At 44.7% G+C, this 25,660-nt stretch overlaps 1 protein-coding gene across 1 annotated transcript in view; it reads right to left on the bottom strand.

Annotated features, from left to right (window-relative positions):
* The window catches only part of LOC142470964 (adhesion G protein-coupled receptor E3-like), a 70,388-nt gene extending 47,079 nt beyond the window's left edge, over positions 1–23,309 (bottom strand). The window contains exons 1-4 of the mRNA XM_075577769.1: positions 23,236–23,309; positions 21,886–22,021; positions 19,812–19,840; positions 14,964–15,085 (exon numbers count right to left, since the gene is read on the bottom strand). Of these exons, the coding sequence (XP_075433884.1) occupies positions 14,964–15,085; positions 19,812–19,840; positions 21,886–22,021; positions 23,236–23,309 (361 nt within the window). The remainder of the gene's footprint in view (positions 1–14,963; positions 15,086–19,811; positions 19,841–21,885; positions 22,022–23,235) is intronic.
* Between the last annotated feature and the right edge of the window lie 2,351 nt (positions 23,310–25,660).

Raw genomic sequence — 25,660 nt, forward strand, 5'->3', positions numbered from 1 at the left:
CAAACCACAAACATGAACCTCATTCTTGGAGTACCCCTATTGCCCCACCCTCTCCCAACACTGTTCACAATTTTCAATTTGGCCCAGTATCTGAAGAGGAGATTACACAAGCGCTCCTCAAATTAAAACTAAGCAGCCAGTGTGGACCTGACTTACTACAATCTAAGCTCCTAAGGCTTGGTGCCCCAGTCATAACCAAACCAATTGCTTCCATAGTCAACTCTATTCTGTCTGCAGGCCATATCCCTAAGACCTGGAAAACTGCCAGAGTTGTCCCAATCTTCAAAAGTGGGGACAAAACACTGCCTCAAACTACTGGCCAATCTCTCTTCTCCCAATCCTATCCAAAGTCATGGAAAAATGTGTTCACTCCCAATTAATCGATTACTACTGTATACCAAGACAAATTTCTCTAGCCAATTCCAATCTGGCTTTTGACCCAAGCACTCCACGGTAACTACCCTGCTAAAAGTTTGCAATGAAATCCTGTGTGGAATGGAACCGGGACAACTCACTGGTGCAATATTCCTAGATTTTGCAAAGGCTTTTGATACTATTGATCATGTTATCTTGCTTAACAATCCCCAGCGCTCTGGAATAGGGAAGCATGCTTTAAACTGGTTTTATTCCTACCTATCAGATAGATCCCAACATGTGTCCATCTCAGGCTTTAACTCTAACCCCTTGGATATCACCTGTGGTGTCCCGCAAGGCTCTGTTCTGGGGCCCCTACTCTTCTCAGTGTTCATTAATGACCTTCCTACAGCTTGTAAGGCGAGCGTCAATACACATGTATGCAGATGACACAATCCTATATGCACACAGCCAAAGCCTCTCACATACTTCAATCTGACTTTTTGAGACTTGAAAATTGGATTTCCCAAAACAAACGGTTTTTAAACACTGACATGACTGTAACAATGGTATTTGGGACCAAGACTACATTTTTAAAGCTTCCAATGACTGAGCTCCAGATCAGAACCAACGCTAATACCACCCTAACTCCTGTTACTAGTTTTAAATACTTGGGCATATGGTTTGACTCCCATTTAACATTTGGGATGCACATTGATACCCTGACATCCAAAACCTATTCCAAACTAGGTGTACTTTACAGGAACAAATCCTCCCCAAGTCTGCTGGTCAGAAAGTGTATCACACCACAAATGCTAATGCTAATTATCGACTATTAGGAACATAGTATACGGCTCGGCACCCCAACCCCACCTTAGCAAACTTGATACCCTCTGCAATTCAATATGCCGTTTTGTTCTCCAATACAAGTACAGCAAATACAGTATTACTGCGAAATACTCAAATAACTCAGGATACTCTTTGAGGAAGCGCTATTTCAGCGCAAAACATGTCTGATTACATCCCCTGAGCCACCATGCTGTGCACCCCCAATAAATAATACTTTTAAATCATCTGCTAATCCTCGGATTATTTTTTTCTTTGGACCGGCTGTGCTTCACTTTTTCCGCGAGGATTCCTGTCTACTCAAAGAACTAGATTGGTCATCACTTTTATCTAGGCGTAAAGTTAATCTTTCCTTTCTTGCCTTCATGTACTTTCTGGGCAAGCTACCCGTCTATCTGAACAAGCTCCTGACCCCTACCACATGCAGCACTTATCATCTGAGATCAGACTCCAAAAGACTTTTCATGGTCCCAAGGTTCAGTAAAGTATCCGGCCGCTCCTCCTTCTCTTACCATGCACCCACAACTGGAACAGTCTACCGGAGACTCTCACAGCCGCCACCAGTCTAAGTTCTTTCAAAACTAAAGCTGTCTCCCATTTTAATCTGGTCTGTAACTCTTACATACAGTACGCCTATAACATATATTATCTCTAACTGTGCATGCAATATCTTGCATATAATGTATACCCTGTTCACTTATGTAACTATGTATTTGTAACCATGTATTATTTGTCATTTTAACTCTATGCACAGGACATACTTGAAAACAAGAGGTAACTCTAAATGATAATACATTTTTATAAATAAATAATAAATACATGTGCTCTATCCTGCCGAAAAAGGGAATAACCCTCTAAATGAACTGCCCAGTGTGATGGTAGGGCATAGCCGGCCTTAATTAATAAAGGTGGAGCCCGGATGGCTCCCCCTGAAACCGTATGGCAAGGGCTGAGAGTGTCAGCTCTTGGGTCTAATATTGTACCTTACTGTGTTGCCCTGTAATTTTGTTCCCCTTATACTGTCCCCCATAGGGATATAAGCTAGGAACTGGGTGTGGGGGGTTAACTGTGTAAGTCCAGTGGGCTACTTAATGCATTCCCTGTGTATTCCCTTTGACTCATGGTCCTGTAGCTGCCTGTGCAAGCTTATAAGTGGGTTGCCTGGTATGGGTAGCCTCTTATGAGAAATAGCTGCAGGGCAGAGACAAGGTTTTTGAACCCTCACATCCAGGAGGTCGAGCGCAAGCTCTGGGGACCCATAGTGAGTTTTGCTTTTTTTTTTATAACTACATGCATTTTGTGTTTGTCCTGAGAGGAAAACCCAGTTTTGTGACAAAAGGCAGCCAGACGTGAATTAGCATTTCAATGCCACCAGCTCAGGTATAGGGATTTCCTTTGTTAAATGCGAAACATATGCAGGTTTTGACATATGTGAGGGGGAAAGGGCTGTGAACAGCATAGCTAGATTAGGAAACCTTCGTTTCAGGTAGACACAGCGGAGCCAGGGGAAACGGTTGTTGCCGTTCAAACTCCTAAACATATTTTCCATTGGCAAGTTTTGAATCTTGCCCTCCTATTAGTGAATGCACAACCCCAATCTGTGCTCTAATTGGCTGCAAGCCGCCTCAGTTTATTAGATAGGGAGCAAGCGCTATATAAGGAAGAGCAGGTCTGTTGGAGATTTGAAGAAAGCAGCTGTTGGCGGGCCTCTCAACGTTGCTTCTGTGTTAGATCTGTTCACACAGGGAAGCATGGAGCAGGATGTCCAGAACCAGGGTCCTATCAAGGTAAGCCTTTGCTGAAGCAGGCCCCTTGTAACTGGGAAAGGGCTAGATCTCATTCCCCAGACCCCAGTAAGTGTATATTCTCTATATCTTATATCTCTGTGTATTTCCGAGGTCTTATCCGAATAAACCACAATTTATTTTACTGCCTGTTTTGCCATGTGACTGAACCCTTAAATATAAAGTTGTATTTGGCCTGGTCTCCCGTGACAACCAGTCATGAGTTTCATCCCACCATGTTTCAGTAATGCCTATATCATACTGCTCCCTTGCAGCTATTAATTCAACCTCCCCCATTTTATCTGTCACGCTTCTTGCATTAGCAAGCATGCATTTAAGTTTTTTTTCCAGTCTGTTCTATTATGCTATCTGCTCCTTCCTTTAGATGCCAATTGGGTTTAGATTTTAGAAGTTTTCTAGTATTATCTGTATTTACTATGGGTGTCTCGCTGCTTTCCAAACTCGCTCTTGCCCCCATTCGACCTCCATAACCCCTATATTCAGTGTAGGTACCTGCTAAACGGAGACTACACACAGGAGAGCCTTAACGTTCAATATTTTTAGGAAAGACACTTTTTATTGCATCAAAATGCACACGAGAAAAGCCATACAGGCATACCCCGGTTTAAGGACACTCATTTTAAGTACACTCGCGAGTAAGTACATATCGCTCAATAGGCAAACGACAGCTCGCGCATGCGCCACTCAGCACGTCCTGAACAGCAATACCGGCTCCCTACCTGTAACGAAGCTGTGCGCAAGCGGGGAGACTATAGAGCCTGTTACACATGCGTTATTTACATCAGTTATGCACGTATATGACGATTGCAGTACAGTACATGCATCGAGACGTGGAAAAAAGGGAGTGCTTCACTTTAAGTACATTTTCACTTTACATACATGCTCCGGTCCCATTGTGTACGTTAATGCGGGGTATGCCTGTACTGTATGTTTTCCCTAAATGTGGAAAATGTTTTTCTGAAAACTCAAGTCTTCTTACACACCAGACAAACTCATACAAGAAAGAGGCCATGAATGAGGGAAATTCACCTTCCCATAGCATATGGCAAAACATGAGAAACAAATCCCAAAGATGGTGCTTCTAATATCCAGGAAATGGCAGCAATATAGCTAAAGTGTCCAGGACCTTAAGTGATAAAAGGAATCCATCCAAAATGCACTAATAATGTTTATAGAGTAGTATAGGGCTCACAATGAAGCCATATAAAGGGACCCAAATGAACAGGACACACACACAGCACAAATATGGGAATGAGCTCAAGAATGAAAGAACTCACCCCATCTAAAGTGCCTAAGTGGTGATCCGTAGGCCCGTAGGCTGGGCAGCACAAATACCTCTATGAACACAGTGGCAATGAGAAAATCAGTCCGTTTGAGTATGCATTAAAGGCTCACGATTACACGGTCTGCGATGGTCCCGGAAGTGGCGTGCTTCAATCCGGTAGATGAATGAGTAGAAAAGCAGGAAATGGTTGAGCACTGCGTGAAAATAGGGCTGGAGGCCGACTTAAAAATAAAAATGCTTTATTAAAGATGCATAATAGCAAAAGCTACAGACAAGGTTCTCTGACGCGTTTTACACCAAATGGCGCTTTTTTCATTTGATAAACATGAATCGTGGATTTATATTTCTATAAAGTTCATGGATCAGAATATACTCTGGATTTAATATTTTTCTAAAATGTTAAATTTGCAGGGTTTTTTTTCTTCGCAAAAAAATGTCTTGATTAACAAGTAATAAAGAAAATGTTTGTGAATTTTTCCTGATTGTGTTGAGCTTAAAGTTGTAGATGCCGAGAAGACCTATAGAAGTGTAGACATTAGATTTGAAAAGCAACATCAACTAAAATGTTATCCATGTAGAACTGTCATTACAGTTACTTATCATTGATTTTCTTTTTTGAAACGTTAACAATTAGGGACACTTCTTCTCTGATGAAAAATGGTTACCCCATCAGTTATTTGTGTCAAGTCCCAGGGATTTACATCATAATTTTTCTACATCAGGGAATGTTTGGAGAGTTATAGTATTGATTAAAAAAGAAAAAAATGTTGAGTGTTCCATGTTTTGCTTCCAATCTGTATTAAACACATTTTTTTTTACTTATGCTTTTGTATTCTTAGCTTTATTTTCTATGGAAATGGGAAAGGTTTTCTTTAGAATGGGACAGTGCATGTGAGTTAAGTGTTTCCTCCTTTAGCCCTTGCTATGCATTTTAGATAACCAAACAAGAGAGGGGAACCTAAAAAACGTGGAGTAGCTTAGTGGTAAGAACGATGCCTTTGCAGTTAGTAAATCTAGTATCGGCTTTCATTGTGAATTTGTTCTTCAAAAGTCTAATTCTATTAAAAATGTTATTGTCAATATTTTTTGTAAGGATAAATATCATTATTATTAGAGAGGAGGAGTGAGAAGAACACTAAGGGCCTCATTCAGTAAAGGTTGATAAAAAGTGATCTCCATGGCATTTAAATTGCTGTTTTTTTTGAGCGTTGCTGTCACGGTATTCAGCAAGCCTTCATTACCATTCATAGCAAAATTCCCAAAATGAGCGATTTGCTGCCAGCGATAGGATCGACCCTGTGAAAAGGCCTAACCCGGCGATACATTTCTGCTGCAGAGAGAGCTGCTCTGAGAGAGCCGCCTCTGCCAGCGAAAATCTCGCCCGAAAATTATGTTTTTTAATATACATTTCTTTCATAGTGTAGATGTGCAGGTAAATCAATTTGAGCGAGAGAAGCATAACAATCCTTGTTAACATCTCAACCAGAGAATATAACAACTAATAGGTAAAATCACAGAGCTCAATAAAGACACATACTCGGGAAATCAATATAGGTAATATTCGTTATTGCTTTGGGGGAAGCCACATAGGTCTGCCTCTCGTTTGGTTTTCTGCTGCAAAACAGGTGTGCGAACAAAGATATTATTCATGTGAATATACATACATTACAGAGTACTGTATCCTCTGTAACCTGGTCCTCTACAGCACACCCTCTAGCTAACCCTCTGTGCTAGCAATTAATGGGGAAATTCTCCTTTAATACCCATAAAATTCTGACAATCGTCTGTTACATAAAAACTCTTATGTCTTATATGAGTCTTATATAACGCTTATGTATCTATGCACAATCCTAAAGCATCCTCCACGCATAGAAGGGTTTTTGTTTTTTTCACTTAATATCCGCATACCTGAAATATAGTTTTTGCATGGTGTTGGCGGTGCTGATGGAGGATGAGGACAAATATAGATATTGATTCCTGTTCGTTGAGTACATTTTAGGATTATTAGCTATTTCAGCACACGTGCATTGAAGGATTCTATACTTTTTTCACAGCCAATCTCCCACTGGCTTTAATGTGAGTGTAAGCATGCTACAGTGTAGCTACAAGAACCTATCCTGATTATGCAGCTAGACTATACTTAATACTATTATAATTGTGTCTGTATGTTTCCCCAGGTGACGCAGGATATGGATGCCAGACTTGGCTACTAATCCCCCAGCTAATTCTCAGACTAAGAATTCCAGCATAGTGAGCACACATATCTACATGTTCTGTAACAGAGGAATGTACATTTAGCTGTCTGGAAAGTTGCTTCAGATGTTCATCCGGTGGTGTGTTACAATATAGCCCCGACAAAGTGATTCATATAAGCATGGCTTCTTGTTTTCTACACAACATTGCGATCAATGCTCATTTGCTCAGTAATTTAGAGCTGAATCTGTAGTGATCTCCAGATCGTCCCCCCTGCTGACGCAGAAGATATTACAGGGAGGAGGGGAAGGAGAGAGAATAGAACATACATTATATTCATTGTCAAAATATTTGTCTGTAAGTATAAATGTTAACAGGTACAAGACTTTCCATTTTTTGACAGACTTGACACCCTAACCTCCACATCCCCCCCCCAATTCCTTAGATGCCCCCCCCAATTCCTTACATTTTGTCCCCCCAACTCCTGTTCCAACACCTTCCCCTCTGTCCCCCATAACTCCTTAACCACTGCCCCCCCAACTCTTTATCCACTATACCTCCTCAACTCATTACCCACTGTCACCCCGAACTCCTTAACCATTATCCCCTGCACTTTCTACCCAGCCCCTCCCCTCAACTTGTTAACCCTGTGCCCCCCACAAGATTATCAGCCACCACAAGGCGTGAGTACAGAGCCCCAGGGAAACCATGCAGGCATTATTGGAAATTATTTCAAAATAAAAGGCAATCATAAATGTGCCGATAATTTTTTTTTTACTTCCCACTCGTAGTCTGTGGGTTTTAAGAATTACTGTAAGTAACAAGTCATAACAAGATATAAATAGTACAAATGAAAAAAAAAAAAACAGAACAAAAATGCTCTTTTTCAGCCAGACGGACACCATGCAGAATCTATAATTAATTCACACCTGACCTCTGGCTTTTCATGTGATGGTGATGGTCCTGAGAGGTTGCGGACATCATTGGCGACGGAAACCCGAAGAGGTTTCATATTGGATGGGGGTCTTTGTGTATCAAGCGGGGAGTAGAAGGAAGAGTAGCGGGTGAAAAAAAAAATGGGAATGAAATGGATCTGGAATCATCCAGATCTAGTGCCCAAAATTAAGGTGTTCGGAAAGGGGAGGTAGATGGGCTGGTAATATAGGAGTGAACTATACACAGGCTATAGACAAGACTAGAGGAAAGCTGCCAAATGGGCCAGAGTTACAGTAAGTAACAATATGTGTGGTCCTGTCAGCTGGTAGGCTATTTTAGATCATACAAGCTGATGAAAGAGAAAACAGGGTAAAGAAAAGACAAAAAAGGGAAAAATACAGTAGAAACCCAAACAGTGAAATCCCCAGCCAGTAAACTTCAATCAGTTTGTTAAGATGATACTTAAAGACTTATATCGTGCTAGCTTGTAAACATGTGCAGACCCTTAGGAGGTAAGTATGTTTGCCTGATCCTGTGAACAAATTCTGGTACTGTACGTATGTGCCTGTTCCGAAAATGTGTTGGGTCAAAAGAAGCCTAAGAACAGAACAATTATAAGATTGTCACAGAAACAGTAAAACTTATCAAAGTTAACATTGTAGCTGGAGTGGGGAGGCACAAGAAAGAGATAACGAACTACAGCCCAGGTCCCCTCTGGGTTTCCCCCATGGTCCTCGGCCCCCCCTGGTTCCCCACTAACATCTGCTGTCGTGTGGGAGGCTGCGGCCGGTGCGGGGGCTGCCGGACATCAAGGCGGACCTGCCGATCGGGCAGGCAGATGGGCGGGAAGTGTGGCGTCAGACGGACTGGCGATCCGGTCGCAGAGACTCTGGGGTGGCGAGGGGCAGCGGAGCAGCACCATCTTAATGTGGCTGCGCATGCGCAGTGTGGCTGGAGGCAGCGGTGGCCATAATGGGGTTGGCACAGGATAAAGGCGATGTGAGCATGCGCAGAGTGCCCCTAGGAGCGGCTGCCACCAGGGGAATAGGTTCCAAGGGAACTACCGTTCCCAGCAGCCTCCTGAGCTTCTATACCACATGATCCACAGCAGCCAATAGGACAGTTAGAACAGTTAGGACAGTTAGTCAGTCGGAAGCAGGACAGCAATGGGGTCATGCCAAACTAGGGGCACTTTACAGGAACAAATCCTCCCTAAGTCTCCTGGTCAGAAAACGTATCGCACAGCAGATGCTAATGCCAATTATTGACTATGTAGACATAGTATATGGCTCGGCACCTCAAACCCATCTTAGCAAACTTGACACCCTCTACAATTCAATTTGTCGTTTTTTCTCCAATGCAAATACAACACACATCACTGCGAAATGCTCAAAGAACTAGATTGGTCATCACTCGAGTCTAGGCGCAAAGTTATTCTTTCCTGTCTCACCCTCAAATTCTTTCTGGGCAAGCTACCCAGCTATCTGAACAAGCTCCTACCCCTACCACATGCAGCACTTATCATCTGAGATCAAACTCCAAAAGACTGTTCATGGTCCCAAGGCTCAACAAAGTATCTGGCCGTTCCTCCTTCTCTTACCGCGCACCCCAAAACTGGAACAATCTACCGGAGACTCTCACATCCACCACCAGTTTAAGTTCTTTCAAATCTAAAGCTGTATCACATTTTAATCTGGTCTGTAACTGTTTCATACGCCCATAATATATATTTTCTTTAACTGTGCATGCAATGTCTTGCATATAATGTATACCCTGTTCATTTATGTAACTGTATTTGTAACCATGTATTATTTGTCTTAACTCTGTTCCCAGGACATACTTGAAAATGAGAGGTTACTCTCAATGTATTAATTCCTGGTAAAATGTTTTATAAATAAATAAATGGGATAGGTAAGGTCCAGGGAGAAGTGCTCCGCTGAATTAGGCCAGAGTATCTCCTTTCAGGTCCCAGCTAGGCCCCGATCATCTCTAGCTTGTGGTGCTATAGGGAAGGCCCCTCAGATAGAGACCCGACCCTTAGCCTATCAGTGCTAGTACCCTTGTACCGGTCATGGACACACACGGTGTGCATGGCCTGCATCAGGGACCAGACCATGCCCTCATCTCAGAGACTAGCTTAAGGTGGGACACCCCACGTGGAGGCAGATCTTCGGTGGAACAGACTGACCTTACTCAGCGACCCCCGGGCTGGAGCTCCGGGCAGGTATTTTCCACAAGTGCACAAACACATCGTGGCGCAGCGCCGTCTCGCACTTGGGGCGGGATAGGCCTTCGTTTCCTGGACACTGGGACACTGGTGCCCCTGCGCCCAATTACTGTGGGGAATACACCGCGGGTCCGTATAAGCTATACTGTATATTTATATTGTGTGTTCATGGTTATTGTTTAGTACCTTCCAGCAAATACTGTTACCCATACTGTGTGTGTGTATTACTGGGTGTATTGCATTGGGAGAGGCCTTCCTACTGCATAAGGAACCCTCTCAGGTGGAGGCGCTGTTAGTAGATACTGATACACACACCCCAGGCTCCCCGTGGCGGAGGATCAGGCTTCCGGTTTGCCACGCAGGTATTAGCAGCACACATAGTCGCCCTGACACCGGGGAAAGAGGGCTACAGAACCAAATAGAATAGATGGGGAAATAGCAAGGTGTTGTGGAGGTTGAATGGGGGCAAGTGGGAGTTTGGCAAGCAGTGAGACACCCATAGTAAATGCAGGTAATACTAGAAAACGTATAAAGACTAAATCCAATTGGAGTAGAAAGGAAGGAGCAGATAACAGTACAGACTGAAAATTAATCTTAAATGCATGCTTGCTAATGCAAGGAGCCTGACAGATAAAATGGGGGAGCTTGAATTAATAGCTGCCAGGGAGCAGTATGATATCATCGGCATTACTGAAACATGGTGGGATGAAACTCATGACTGGGCAGTTAATTTAGAGGGTTATTCCCTTTTTCGGAAGGATCAAGCAAATAGAAGAGGAGGTGGAGTATGTTTAAATGTTAAACCGGATATAAAACCTATTATAAGGGAATGATTAAAATGTAGAGACCTTGTGGATATAAATTAGCAGTAGATGTTACATAGTTACATAGTAGATGAGGTTGAAAAAAGACGTACGTCCATCAAGTTCAACCTATGCTAAATTCAGACAACAGATACTTTATTCTATATCTATACTTACTTATTGATCCAGAGGAAGGCAAACAAAAAAAACCCATTAAGGGGAAAAATTAATTCCTTCCTGACTCCAAGAATTGGCAATCGGATTAATCCCTGGATCAACATCCTTCCCATGTATACTTATTTGGTATATCCCTGTATACCTTTCCCATCTAAAAAGATGTCCAACCTTTTTTTGAACAAATCTATTGTATCTGCCATCACAGTCTCCATGGGTAATGAATTCCACATTTTAACTGCCCTTACTGTAAAGAACCCTTTCCTTTGTTGCTGGTGAAATTTCCTTTCCTCCAACCTTAAGGGATGGCCCCGAGTCCTTTGTACTGCCCGTGGGATGAATAGTTCTTTTGAAAGCTCCTTGTATTGTCCCTGAATATATTTGTATATAGTTATCATATCCCCTCTTAGACGCCTCTTTTCTAATGTAAATAAACCCAATATAGCTAGCCTCTCCTCATAAATTAGAATGTCCACCCCCTTTATTAATTTGGTGGCTCTTCTCTGCACTCTCTCTAGTTCCATAATGTCTTTTCTTAGGATTGGTGCCCAAAATTGTACTCCATATTCAAGGTGTGGTCTTACCAATGCTTTGTAAAGGGGCATAATTATGTGTACTTCCCTTCCATCCATTGCCCGTTTGATGCAAGATAAGATCTTGTTTGCCTTTGCAGCTACTGCATGACATTGAGCACTATTGCTAAGCCTGCTGTCTACAAGCACTCCTAAATCCTTCTCCATCAAGGATTCCCCCAATATATCTCCATTTAATTTGTAAGTCGCCTTTTTATTCTTGCATCCCAAATGCATAACCTTACATTTATCTGTATTAAACTTCATTTGCCATTTACCAGCCCACGTTTCCAGTCTCTCCAAGTCCTTCTGATTAAAGTATAAAGAAAATGCTTGTATGGATACAGTATGCTATAAACCACCAAATATCTGTGAGATTGAGGAAGCCAAAATACTTTTGGAAATGGAGAAGGCGTCAAAAATAGGTCATGTCTCCATGCGTTCAACAACAGCGTTCACAGGCTTAAGATAAACACTTCTGTTACAAGGTTCAACAAAAGATACAGCAGGGCCCCGCTTTTCGGCGATCCGCCGATACGGCGGCACCGAGAAGGGGGCCGCCATGTTGGATTATAAGTCTCGCATACGCAGAACGGGTAGTTGCGCCCTGCGTGCATGCGCAATCTGTAGTTTGCGCACGCCAACTATAGGTCGCGCATGCGCAGAACGGCAAAAATGCCGGTTTGCGCCTGTACAGAACGGAAAATCGCCGGATCTGCTTTCAAGGCGATTTTCACTAAACGGCGGGCCCCTGGAAAGGAACCCGTCATATACCCGGGGCCCTCCTGTACTTCTAAACAGAAATACATAAACAAGTTTATCTCTAGAACACTGTAGAGGATTGGTTAGACGCTCGAACAAGCCCCAAGCACACACAACTCACCGGGTAGGAACAAAAATAAAATACATTTTATTAAACTACATAATAAAAGTGACAAACTGGGGACATGGAAACAAAAGAAAACAGCGCACAACGCCAAATAGTGAAGCAAATTCAACAATATATTATAGAATTAAAAAGGGGGTAATATATCTGCGTACATGAAAAAAGTTGGTAAAAGGCATGTAGTGTGTATCACACTGTTTACCACTCGGCAGCTGTTAGCTGTAGATTCAGGTGCTTGCTTCCCTCTGCTGCTGCAGCTCAGTTGATTCTGGGGCAGGACGTCAGAACCAAACGCAGCCTTAAAGTTCGGATTCAGGAACATGTCAGAAATATTAAAAATGGTTTTGAAAAACATAGTGTATCTAGACACTTCCTGATACACCATAATAAAGATCCGTCAAGTCTCACTTTTAAGGGGATTCAGTTGATTCCTGTAAATAGAAGAGGAGGGGACAGAGTTAAAACATTGTCTTCTAAAGAGACATATTGGATACATAAGTTAGATACTATGTCCCCTAAGGGGTTAAATGAGGATGTGGATATTTGGGCACTTTATTGAATCTTTAGCTCACCACCCCTCTGTACCTAGGGGATGTATCATTTATCTCTGTATCTCTGTTTTCCTTTCTTTATCCTACGCTTTTTTCTAGTTACATCTTTTTATGCAAGTAATGATGGTGTCTATTTTAAGTCGACTAATATTGTGTTTCTTTTATTCCAGCATGTTTTTAATTATTTATGCTAGGTTTTGTCTATATGTAAGTTTATATTAAATAGGTATTGTTTTGTTTTTTTGTTAATAAAGTTGTTGTTTTAAAAGTAAACTACACATCTTCCCTATCACGCAGACCATTACCTATTATAGATGATTGGTCTATCCCTAATTGGTTGACCAATAAGGTATCTATGTGAGGTATTTAAGACCTCTGGGTAATGGCCTAATTATTCCCTGAAGAAGTAGTTAATTCTACGAAATTAGTTGGATGTAACATTCTATTGCCTTATATCTGCTTACATTGGCCTTTGTCTATGTGTTGGCCTGTCCTGTTTTTATTTCATCCTGTGTGCTGTTTTGGACACTTGTGAGAGACTTTGTAAGACTGTTCAAACTTCCCTATTGAATCCACCACTGCTGTGTAGACAGTGACGTCATTACACAGCGTCCCGCGACGGAGCGGCATCGTGGCACGCTGAGGGCACCCCAGCAAGCTGCGTTTTAACCTCTGTGCAGAGGATACACCTGCCGAGGTACAGGAGCAGCTTCATATCGGCCACGAAGCAGGAGCGATTTCACCGAGCCCCAGTACCAGCTGCTGAACCTGGCTGCATGAAGGGAAATCCCCTTGGGAGTGAAAAGACCGACGTCCTGCCCCAGAATCAACTGAGCTGCAGCAGCAGAGGGAAGCAAGCACCTGAATCTACAGCTAACAGCTGCCGAGTGGTAAACAGTGTGATACACACTACATGCCTTTTACCAACTTTTTTCATGTACGCAGATATATTACCCCCTTTTTAATTCTATAATATATTGTTGAATTTGCTTCACTATTTGGCGTTGTGCGCTGTTTTCTTTTGTTTCCATTCTCTTAGTGTGTGTGGGGTGCTGAGCCACCCCTGCGTTTACAGCTGCAGACGCCATTATCCCCAACACGGTTATGTGGCACTTATTATTTAATGTATAATTATCTCACTGTGGGAGTTGTGGTTTAATTTTTTATACATTTTTTATCACTAAATTGATGGTATAGTCACTGCACTGTATATATTTATACATTTAAACTTTATAGGTAGTTAGGTAGTAGCGCACAGTTTTGTTTTTTGTGTAAACTGGGGACATACTGGGACAAAACAAACAAAACTCTCCTCCCACGCGTTTCACGCTCTAACAGCACTTTCTCAAGGAGTATTGATCAGAGGGTATCTTGCCTGGTTATATAGCCCCTCCTTCTGGCACACACAATTGATTGTACATTAATTACAAACATCAGATAATATTAATTTGTAGTGACAATTAGATGAAACATAAATTCATTTAAGCAATATAACGTCTTTTATACAGGATACATTGGTTAAAACAATTTGTGCATAAACTTGATATCAGTTAATATATGTACTTCACCAGAGAAATATAGAACTGTATTGTAGGTATTGTTCCTGGTGAAAAAACTCAAAAATAAATCACTTTTATAGATAAGATTAATGAATCATATATAAGGTGTGGTAAAATTATTTACCCACTGTGAGATATTTTCTTGCCAGCAATTTGTACAGAACGAGATAGCTTTACTCGCTTCCACGGAGAGATATACGGGCTGCCACACTTATATACACTGTCTCCTGATCATTCTATACACCTGCACGTGAAGGCTGACGAAAACACGCCATTTCATACTATGATATATTGCCTCATATACTACTACCCCTTCCATATGTGCTGGGATTTAAGTGTCGTTAGGGCTGCCAATGGTCTCTATATATTTTTCAAGTTTATCTCTATGCAATATAAACAATTGCCTCCTGGGCTCTTAACTCCTCAGTGGCTGAGACCAGAATGAGCCTCTGTGTGTTCTCAGAAGCCTGACTATATAGCTCCTGAGATTGGCTGCAGTTGTTAGACCTCTGCCTTAATTAGCTGCCTGTCTTTAGAGCAAGGGAGTTTCCAGCAGTCAGGCAGCATGCCTGGCAAACCTTTGTTTGTACTGCTGGTTTGCAAGTGATGGGTCTGAAAAACCCCCATCACACATCCTAACGAGGTCCTAACGAGCCTCATACGATGGTGGTGCCAGGATAGACACAGAACACCACAGGAGGTGCAACATTTTATTGGGATCCCCTTGGGTGAAGGTCAGAGAAAGGGGGACGGGATGCGGAAATGATTGTACAGTCCGAACTTTTAGGGAATAAAGCCCCAGGGTCATTGTGAGGGTCTGCAATGCTCCCCTTCTTTAGCAAAGCTGTGATCTGTAACCACGTCTGGTTGTACTGCTGCTGCTGACACGTCGCTCTGCAGAAGATAATAACGTAAATTCAGAGGAAGAGCCAGGTGCAGAGGTCGTGCAGAGAGGTAAAGAAGGTACCGTGACTGGAACTCACCGATATTATTGACATGGGGACGGTGCAGCCGGACTCAACTTCCGACTCGAATTTGCGCGCGCTGATCCTGCGGAATGCTTTGCGGTACTCCTCCCTCACCTGTGAATTGTAATAAAGGAGATAAGTATTGCAGGACCAACAGCGCCACCTAGTGTAGAAATAAAAAAAGGAAAGTGCAAATAAAATGCCACCTAGTGGAGCTATAGAGAATTAAAGTGTGAATTGCACCAGCTGATAAAGATGTGGAGAACTGAAGGATCAATAGAACCAACTTCTGGACATACTGGTGCGCCGACGAGTATTCTAAAACTTGCCATAAACGTGTCTTGGAAAATCTGGGGCTATCACCAACAAGAGGGGGAGGCTGGGGTGTAGCCTGGGTTCTCCATGTGTGGGTTGTTGAAATAAAGCCAGTTCTCTTACATACCGGAAGTTGCTTGGATTTTTTGCCGCTCGCAGAAGCGCCGGATTCTCCTTCACTCCGGTCTGCATTCCTATCACGGACGCACGCAGGAGAAGCAGAGGACAGAAGAGAGCAGGACCCAGATTGGAGAGCACATAGAGGTAAGGGATTTCCCTCCTAGCCCCGATTCCGTTTGATGGTCCGCCTTTGCCCTTCACACTCCGCTCTCAATTGGCTTACATTTCATACCTATGGGTATTTAGACTGCATACCTGTGCGCAAGACAGCTCTTTTGTTCCACTTGCCAGGCATGCTGCCTGACTGTTGGAAACTCCCTTGCACGAAAGACAGGCAGCTAATTAAGGCAGAGGGCTAACACCTGCGGCCAATCTTAGGAGCTATATAGTCAGGATTCTGAGAACACACAGGGGCTCATTCTGGTCTCAGCCACAGAGGAGATAAGAGCCCAGGAGGCAACTGATTATATTGCATAGAGATAAACTTGTTTATGTATTTCTGTTTAGAAGTATCTTTTATTGAACCTTGTGACAGAAGTGTTTATCTTAAGCCTGTTAAGAGCTATTAACAGACTGGACAATAAACTACTTGCCACTTTTTGGTTGCATATGAACGAATTATTGAACAGACTAGGGAAAGTTTGTTACATATGTTGGCAGCGGTACTCTGAACCTGGAGCGGTAACTTCCAAAGTGCCTGGGAGCGTCAATGAGTGGGGAAGTGCCTTAAACAGTTGGAAATCTGGTAAGGGTACCTCAGCATACCAAGTGGGTATTGTCTGTAGATACTGTGGGGCTCCGTGTACCTTTGGTAAGGTGCAAATAGTAGCCTGCAAGGTGGATTTCTGGTCACAGTCAGTCTGCAATAGGGGTTTTGTATTTCCCATCTTTCCTACAGGATAATGAATGTGGGGCGGCAGGGGAAATGGATAAGCCGAGCACCAGGCTCAAGTGCAACAACAGATCCAACTCCAGAATCAACAAGTACAGGCACAGATGCAACTACAGCAACAGGAGTTTTAGACAACGTTAGTGCATCAGCTGCTGAAGAAATCAGAGGAACAGGCAGCCATGGCCCAAAGGGGGATCTACAGTACCTGAGACCTTTACAACCACGCTAACCAAGATGGGACCAGAGGATGATCCAGAGACATACTTGATAACGTTTGAAAGACTGGCTACGGTGGCCCAGTGGGTGAAATGTTCTTGGGCTGTAAGAATAGCTCCATTCCTGACTGGGGAAGCCCAATCAGCTTATCAGACGTTGGGGAACGAGGAATCCAAGGACTATGATAAACTGAAAGCGGCCATTCTTCCCCATATGGGGATTTCTGATGAATGTTATAGGAAGAGGTTTAGGGCCAAATAATTGGAAGTACAGACTCATACTCATACAGTACCTTTGCTCAGCCATATGAAAAGAGACTATAAAAAAAAGTCCCTCCCTGGGCTCTAACTTCTATATCAGCCCATATAAAGGAATCAATAGATAGAATATTTCCTAAGGGCACCAATAGCCACAACAAGCAGACTCAGCAATTAAAAGGTTCAAAAAGTCTTGAAGGTAAACACAGATGGCACTATGTCCCAATAATCAAACAAATGAACAACAGAATAAAGTTCAATATAAGCAAGCATAAAACCTGGAATTGATTGAAGAACTCACTGTCTGTGGCAAATCAGGTCTTCCACGTAGCGTGCATCTCCACGTGTCAGCATAGGCAGAGGAGTTCCAAAACGTCTGTGTAGGTAAGGAACCAGGAAAGCACAGTCAAAATACCAAAGCGGGGACCAGGCAAAGCTAAAGCTATAGAATTGAGGTTTTATTCATTCAAAAATAGCAGCAACATACACAGGAGCAGGTAGAGTACCTCTCTAACGCGTTTCACGCTATTCAAGCATGTGTAACTGTCATTTCTTAAACATCTTCACTGCAAGAGAAGGCTCAAAGATAAAGCGCTTGAATAGCGTGAAACGCGTTAGAGAGGTACTCTACCTGCTCCTGTGTATGTTGCTGCCATTTTTATATGAATAAAACCTCAATTTTATAGCTTTAGCTTTGCCTGGTCCCCGCTTTAGTATTTTGGCTGTGCTTTCCTGGTTCCTTACCTACACGGATGTTTTGGAACTCCTCGGCCTAGCTTTGCTCAGCAGCTGAAGGACTTGGCTTATACACTACCGACACACTTTATTAAAGTGTGGCCGGTACCGCAAGCCGGGAGATTTCCCGGCTTGCTAGTGGCCGCCCCTCGGCGTGCCGCGCGTCATAGACGCGCGGTCACGCGTCTTCGGGAGCCTGCGCCCCCTGCACGCGCGTCCAGGGCTCCCCGAGGGAGCCCTGGTGTCCCGCGATTGCGGGACGGCGGCAGGGGGTTCCGGGGGACCCGGCGGACCCGGCAGCGGTAGGGAGAGCGCCCCGATCGGAGGGCGCTCTTCCGCTGCTTCGGCGCGCGCCCGTCACCCTCGGGCGCGCGCCAGGCTACTGCTGCGGCCAAGAACGGGCAAATGCTCGAATAAACTTGGCCGCAGCAGTAGGTGGCTGAAGCTCAAAATTCGCTCAGTAACTGAAATACTGGACATGCTGATACTAGAACAGTTCAGTACTAAACTTCCAAGGGATATGTGTCAGTGGTTGTGTAGACATAAACATTGCTCATTAGATTATGCTCTTGCTGAAGGGGTTTTACAAGCAGAGGACCTGGAGAGTTCCCTAGGGAGGCAAAGTTGTGAAGCTGCAGTTCCCCAAACTACCACAGGAAAAGGGGAGGACCCGGTCAGACAGCGGCCCAGGCTTAACTACCTTCCCATGGGAAAATAAAGGAGTTTTTATAAGGCCAGGACTCCAATAGCTCCAATCTTTTCTAGACCTCATCATGGGTTAAGTAAACAGGAAACTGGTCAGGATGGTGTTAATACTAACCAGCTAAGTGATAAGACGGTGGTATGTTTGACGTGTGGACACATACCCTGTCACGGTAGACCAAGCTTTTTAACACATTTATACCTGGATCCTTTGATTGAACAAAAGCGTGAAATAAAATTAATTGCTTTTATTCACATAAAGAACACACACAGATTGAATTACAAAATGATCACGAATAACACTTACTGGAACAAAATAAAATAGTCCTTGAACGAAAGTTCTTAAAATGCAGGTTCCAGGTATCAATTCCCAGAGTGGGGTTGATACACAAACGGAGTCCTTTGGCTAGGGCGTAACGTGCCAGCCCTATAACTGCCAGATGAAATAATTTCGATCTGTCCTCAGATGAATCTTCTTTTCATGATGGAACTCTTAGATGGAACTCTTAGATGGAACTGTTGAATCTCACTCTCTGCCTGACTGCATGACTTTTTAAAAACTCCCAAAAGCCCATCCTGTCAGTCTGCAGCGAATCACTGAGTGAGAATTTATATCCCTGGCCAATGGGCATGCTCCGCCAGTATCACAGGTAGCCTGACAGAAGCTTCAGAACAGTGACTGAACATGTGCAACAAAACTGTCATCTTCCCCCCCACTTGACACTCGCATAACTAGACATGTCAGGCCAAAATGTTCACCTCTCCACCTTCCCAAGTAACACCTTACAATGTCTCCCCAGCCATGCCGGAGTCCTGATGCCTTAGAAGTCCTGAACTTAAATCATGACTCACTGTACTGGTGAATCCCAAATGTGTCTGCTGACAAAAGATATTGACACCTCTACGTCCTGGCCTTTGATGCTGAGATGAGCAGCCCCCTATACTTCCTATGTAAATGGGATTCATAGCCATGCTCAATGACTTCCTCTGACATTCCTTCAAACATATCAAGCTTGGGAGATGGTTAAAACCCATTCTCTTTTCCCTTATTCAAAAACATTGTTACCATACTGTACTTCATACATTTAACACATTATATGGTTTTCCCCCTGAACCCTATTGTAATAAAACAAACCTCCATCTTATACCTGGCTGGAGTGTGGGGATGTACATTAACCCCTTGTGTCCCATTTTTACTGTTTCCTGCTCTGTGCTGAAGCAGGGTGTCCCAGTGGTGAGTCGCGGGAATGTTTTCATGGTGGGAGTTTGACCGGAGCAATGTGCTCTGGTGTATCCCAGAATCTTACCTGATTCCTGGGTACACCCTTGGGGAATCCTGTAACTCCGCCACCCCGATACATACAGTAGTAACATTCTGCAACCAATTTCTCCGTCAAACCCACCCTGAAACTTACCTCCTGAACATCTCATGGTCCCAGCACCTCTGGAAACGGTAAAACACAAAAAACAGCAATTGTCTCATATTTTGCACAGTAGAAAAGCCAGACTATGTGGTGCTCTAAAACGTAGACTCAGCAACTTCAATTATATATTGTATCAGTTGTATCCTCGAAGTATCCCACATATAAATGGTGACCACCTATAGCATAAACACCTAATTCCACCAGTTATCAATAAACCGGAAGAGTATAACCCAGATAGGTAAATACTCACACTAGCTAGTGTCCAGCCAAATCATTGATTAGGAAAAACGGTGTAAAATTGAGTAAATAAACTCACTTGTAGCAGATGGTCCTCCCGGGATTAACCTTCATCGGTGCGTGCATCCGGTACTCCACAGCAGAGGCAGATATCCAGAAGGAGAGTTGGAGCACAGCTATACGAAATAAATTTGCTAGAGAGTGTGTCCCAAAAATTAGAGGTTTATTATTTGTCAGAACATGGTAACAAGAAAAAAATGAGGGGCCTGAGGGCTCATTTTTTTCTTGTTACCATGTTCTGACAAATAATAAACCTCTAATTTTTGGGACACACTCTCTAGCAAATTTATTTCGTATAGCTGTGCTCCAACTCTCCTTTCTGGATACCTCATATTTTGCACAGTCACAATAATGCATACACAATGCCCGGGCCATAGAGCTGACACTCTAGGACCCCAAAACATGGGTCAGGGATAACCAAGTGGGCTTGACCTTTATTATAAACCTGGTTAACACTTTCCCCGTCACATACCCGCTTTCAGTTTGTGCCCTAGGATATGTACAGACCACAAACTGCATGGTGTATAGTGTTGCAGCTTTCACAATGTTAACACTCAGTTTGAGAGTTTGTTTGGCTGGCCATGATAGTTGTTGCAGTAATTGTGACAAAAAAGTTATGAGTTCGAATTCCAGTACAGTTATCTGCCCCCATGTTGTTCTGCTTCTCCGGAGTGGGAACTGAGTTCTGGTGGAGTTCCATAGACCTTTGCGTAGGCGTTGGTTTTAGTGTATGCGTTGCCAGTTAAGAGGGTTAGTAGGAATGCTTGGTAGGCATACGAGTTGGTTATGTGCCGGTGTGCGCATGCGCCGACATGGGCAATATGTTTGGCGTGTGTGTAGACAGGCGGGTATGTGTCCGTGTTGCGCAGAGTCCTATATGAATTGTTGTGCTCATGCGCTGGCATTTCCGATGTGCTCTGCGCATGCTTGGACCGCTGTGTTGTGCAGGGCATGCGCATCCATTGTAAGTCCGGTCTGCGCATGCATTTCTATTAGCTGCTACAATGTTACGCCGATGAACACTGATTAGGACTTATGCGCAGCGCTGGTTACTTGTGCAGTCCAATTCTGCACTTGCGCTCTCACTTACTTACGTTTTCATCCGCATGAACAGTTCTTTTAAGTGACAGTGGCAAGTAAAAAAAATCTCATATGGAAAAAAAACTGTTCATGAGGACGAAAATTCTAATGGAAGTGAATGAGTGCGCATGCGCAGAATCCGACAGCACAAGTGACCAGCGCTGCCAGCGCATGCGCATAAGTCCTAATGTGTGTCTCCCGGCGTAACATTGTAGCAGCTAATAGCAACGCATGCGCAGACACGACTTACAATGGACGCACATGTCCTGGCCAGCAAGGCTGTCCACGCATGGAGACATGACCTTCTTTAGGAGCCTTCTCCATTTCCAAAAGTATTTTGTCTTCCTCTATCTCACAGATATTTTGTGGTTTATAGCATATCCCTACAAACATTTTCTTTGTACTTTTACCTCCACTGTTAATTTATATCCACAAGGTCTCTACATTTTCATCATTCCCTTCATAAACATCTTCCCTTATTATAGGTTTTAGATCAGAGTTTAACATTTAAACATACTCCACCTCCCCTTCTATTTGCTTGATCCTTTGCAGTTTTTAGCTCGGACACATCTACTGCACATTCTCCACAAAGATTAATAGAACTGTCTCCACAAAAAGGAATGGAATTTTCTCCACAAAGTGGAATGGAATCGTCGCCGCAAACCAAATTAGAATTCTCTCCACAAACAGGAAAGGAATATTCGGCGCCAACACGCATGGAATTGTCTCCACAAAAAGAATGGAATAGTCGGCGCAAACAACAAAGGAATTCTGTCCGCAAGCTGTCAAAGAAGCGTCTCCGCCACCAGGAATTGACGAGCCACCTGCCCAAAAAAAAAGATTAACAGGACATAAGAGAAAAATCGACAGGAAATACTGGTGCCCACATTCCTCAGCATGTGTGACGTCTCAGGAGATTCCTTGTCCCTCTCTCCCATCTCCTGTTACTCCTTTCCACTCAGATCCCTTACCTTCTACCTCTCTCCCCTTGCCGCAGCGCGTTCCCCGCAGGTTCCGTATGCCCATGCGTTCCCGGAGCCCCTGCTTTGATCCTCCCCGCTCCATTGCTTCCGCGGTCACAGCGTTACCTACCCCTGTGGTGCCACCCGATCCGTTGCCTCCTCCTGGCGTGGTGCCCGCGGTGCGGCGCTCTGCGTGACTTGTGACGCGTCCGGTGCGTGCACTCCACAATCCACGGAGGGCACGCGCAACTGCTCCGCCACAGCACCCCCTGACTCGCCTGTCTCCTCCGCTATGCCGCTGTACGCCATCGCGCAGTCTAATGTCGCGCGCATGTTCCCCTTCGTTGAACTCCGTCCGCCCCCTGCAGTTTTCCCTTGCTCCATGAGATCCCTCGCTGTGTTGCAACCAGTGCACGAGCACTCCCACCTTACAGAGGGCGCGTGCACAGGTTCCTCTTGTCCTGTTTCCCAGGTCTCCGCCTCCCAATCCCTTCAGGCCTTTCCCCTGTCCGCCCCTTCTGCCTCCTCTTCTCTTGCTGTCCAATCCTTGCCATCTCCCACTTCTCACTCTACTCCTCCCCTCTCTCCCATTGGTAACGCCTCCTTTATAATCCCTGTCTGTCCACTTCTTCCCCGCTCTGCAAAGTTCCTGTTTCCCTGTGTGTACCTGACCTATGCTTTGCTCTCTCCGTGTACTACCTGCACCCTGCTCCTGTGTTATATTTGATCTCCCTGGTTTTGACCCCTGCTCGTCCTGGACTACTCTGCTCTCTGGTATCCCTGTGAACACTGCTACACCTTCTACTACGTTAACCTCTGGACTCCTGAATCTGGCACACGGACACGACTATTCTTTCGGACAATCCCAAGCGTTGCAAGTATATTCTAACAACTCTTTCAACAGGCCCAGCAACGCCATACCACACTCCGGGCTTGCTCCCACTGCCGTGGGTGTGTGGTATCATACCATTCCCACCTCAGTACTGGGGTCTCGCCAGGTCTGCGGGCATACGGGCGTGACAACATGGAAACATTATTTGAAAACACCCACTATGAAGGCAACTGCAAGAACTTACGCTCCAGCCTTGGCAAAGCCATCTGGCATAATGACCCTGGACAGAACACCCATGCCAAAGCCACCTTCGTCCATATTGCCCCTGGCCACAACACAGGAATCATCTGGTCATCATCAACTGTGTGTCCAACTATTGGAAAACAGCGTGCTCGTGGTAGCAACCGTCCATTGACTCATTCACAAATGTTGTTGCGTGGCAATAAATAAAAGTTATTGTTCTGTATTTTTGTTTCTTGTTGCTATTGTCTAATACCTACAAAAACAACAATACATTTTATAAAGTAAAATTTTTGTGGCACAGAGAGAAAGAGACAATGTAACAGTAAAAAATGAATTGTTCTTATTTTATACAACAACATAGGTTGATATTGGGGGGGCCGGTGGCGGGGGCAGCTACTGGGGGGGAGGTGGCTGCTACTGGGGGGGACGGTGGCTGCTACTGGGGGGGGGGGCGGTGGCTGATACTAGGGGGTCGGTGGCTGCTACTGGGGGGGCATTGCAGCGGGAAGGCCGGTGGCTGAGAAGGGGGTGCCGTTGCTACGGGGAGGGGGGGATGTTAGGCCGGTGGATGCAGGATGGGTGGGGGGGGGGAAAGACGGGAAGGTGGCTAGGGTTGTCAGGTGGCGTGTCAAAAAAATACTGGACACAATGCTAAAAAATGTGATACCCTCCCAATGCATATAAAAATATAGCCCCTCCCCAATACAATTAAAAAATACGCCCCACGTTCTCCCAAAACATATAAAAAATACCCCCAAATCAGATATAAAAAAAACAAACCCATATAAAAAAAACTCCAACTCCCCCCAAAAATACCCCAACCCCCAATACATATAAAAATATACCCCAAACGCCACCAAATACATATAAAAAATATACCCCCACCACCTAATACATTTACAAATATACCCCAAACCCCCTAATACATATACAAATATACCCCAACCCCCAATACATATCAAAAATACCCCAACCCCCAATACATATACAAAATACCCCAACCCCCCCAATACATATAAAAAATACCCCAACCCCCCCAATACATATAAAAAATACACCCCCAATACATTAAAAAATCAGACTTACCTTGGGGATGGTCTCAGGTCAGGCCCGGTGGCTGCGAGCGGCCAGTGGCTGCAAGAGAGGCTGTTGCTATGGGGGGAGAGTGGTGTGCCGGTGGCTTGTGAGGGCTGGTGGCTCTGGGGGGAGGGGGAGTAATGGGGTGTGCCAGTGGCTGCATAGGGCCGGTTGTTGTGGGGGGGGGGGCTGGTTGCTGCAGGAGAGACGTTGCTTTGGGGGGGGCATTGGTTGCCGTGGCTGGGGGGGTGGCGGTGCTATGAGGGGGGTGGCTGGTGGATCCGAGGGCTGGTAGTGTTGTGGGGGGGGTGGCCTGTGGCTGCGGGGGGTTACAGTGCTACGGGGGGGAGGCTGGTGGCTGCAGGGGGTGGCGGTGCTACGGGGGGTGGCAGTGCTGCCGGAGGGGGGTGGTGGTGCTGCAAGGGGGGGTGCGGTGGTTGGCGGTGCTGCACAGGGGCAGTGACTGCGGTGGCCCGACGGCAGGTCACAACAGTTGCCGCCGGCCCGGCTCTGCTGCAGGCAACTGTTTGTCTGTCCCACACTAAGGCTGCTCACGCACGTGCCGGGCCTCCCTCTCACACTGGTGCGCCGGAAGCTTAAGCCAGCTGACTTCCGTTGCAGCCATCAGAGAGACCAGCCACCGGGTGCCCCGCAGCCAAACTGCGTTTTTCTTCTTATTATCATTATTAATAACGGCCACGCAGGGGGCCCGGGACGCCAACCCCCAGCAGACCCCCCTGTTGGCGGCCCTGGTGAAAGATCATGGAAGCTTCCTGTTTAAAAAAATTCAATATGCTGGAGCTTAGTTTAGAGGAAGCATATAAACATAGTGTACAAGGACCGGCATATCGTTAAACGCACGTGACATGGGCCCTCAATTGTGGCATGCGCTGTTGCGTATGTGCGATGAGATATGTAACTTACCGCACGTGCATGAGTGCGCGTAAAGCTGAAGACGCCTGCGTGTTCGCACATGACAGAGATAAAATTGCAAGTGAGCGCACCCACCCCTTCCCCCCAAACAGCACGGACACGCTACAATTATGGACTGTAGCAAAGCCAGTTTACCTAAACTGCTCATGTTGTGTTAATGATAGTACTCGAACAATACCTGTAACTGGGTATGGCTGTGTTCAGCAGCATAGCAGGATGATAGAGTTGCATATCCTTTGCGCTCACGAACAATAACTGCATTTATTCTATTGAAGTAACATGAATATGAAAAATAGATTTTGATTTATACAATACAGGCATACCCCGGTTTAAGGACACTCACTTTAAGTACACTCGCGAGTAAGGACATGTCGCCCAATAGGTAAACGGCAGCTCGCGCATGCGCCTGTCATCAC

This window comes from Ascaphus truei, chromosome 20 (assembly GCF_040206685.1).
Source record: "Ascaphus truei isolate aAscTru1 chromosome 20, aAscTru1.hap1, whole genome shotgun sequence".
NCBI lineage: Eukaryota > Metazoa > Chordata > Amphibia > Anura > Ascaphidae > Ascaphus > Ascaphus truei.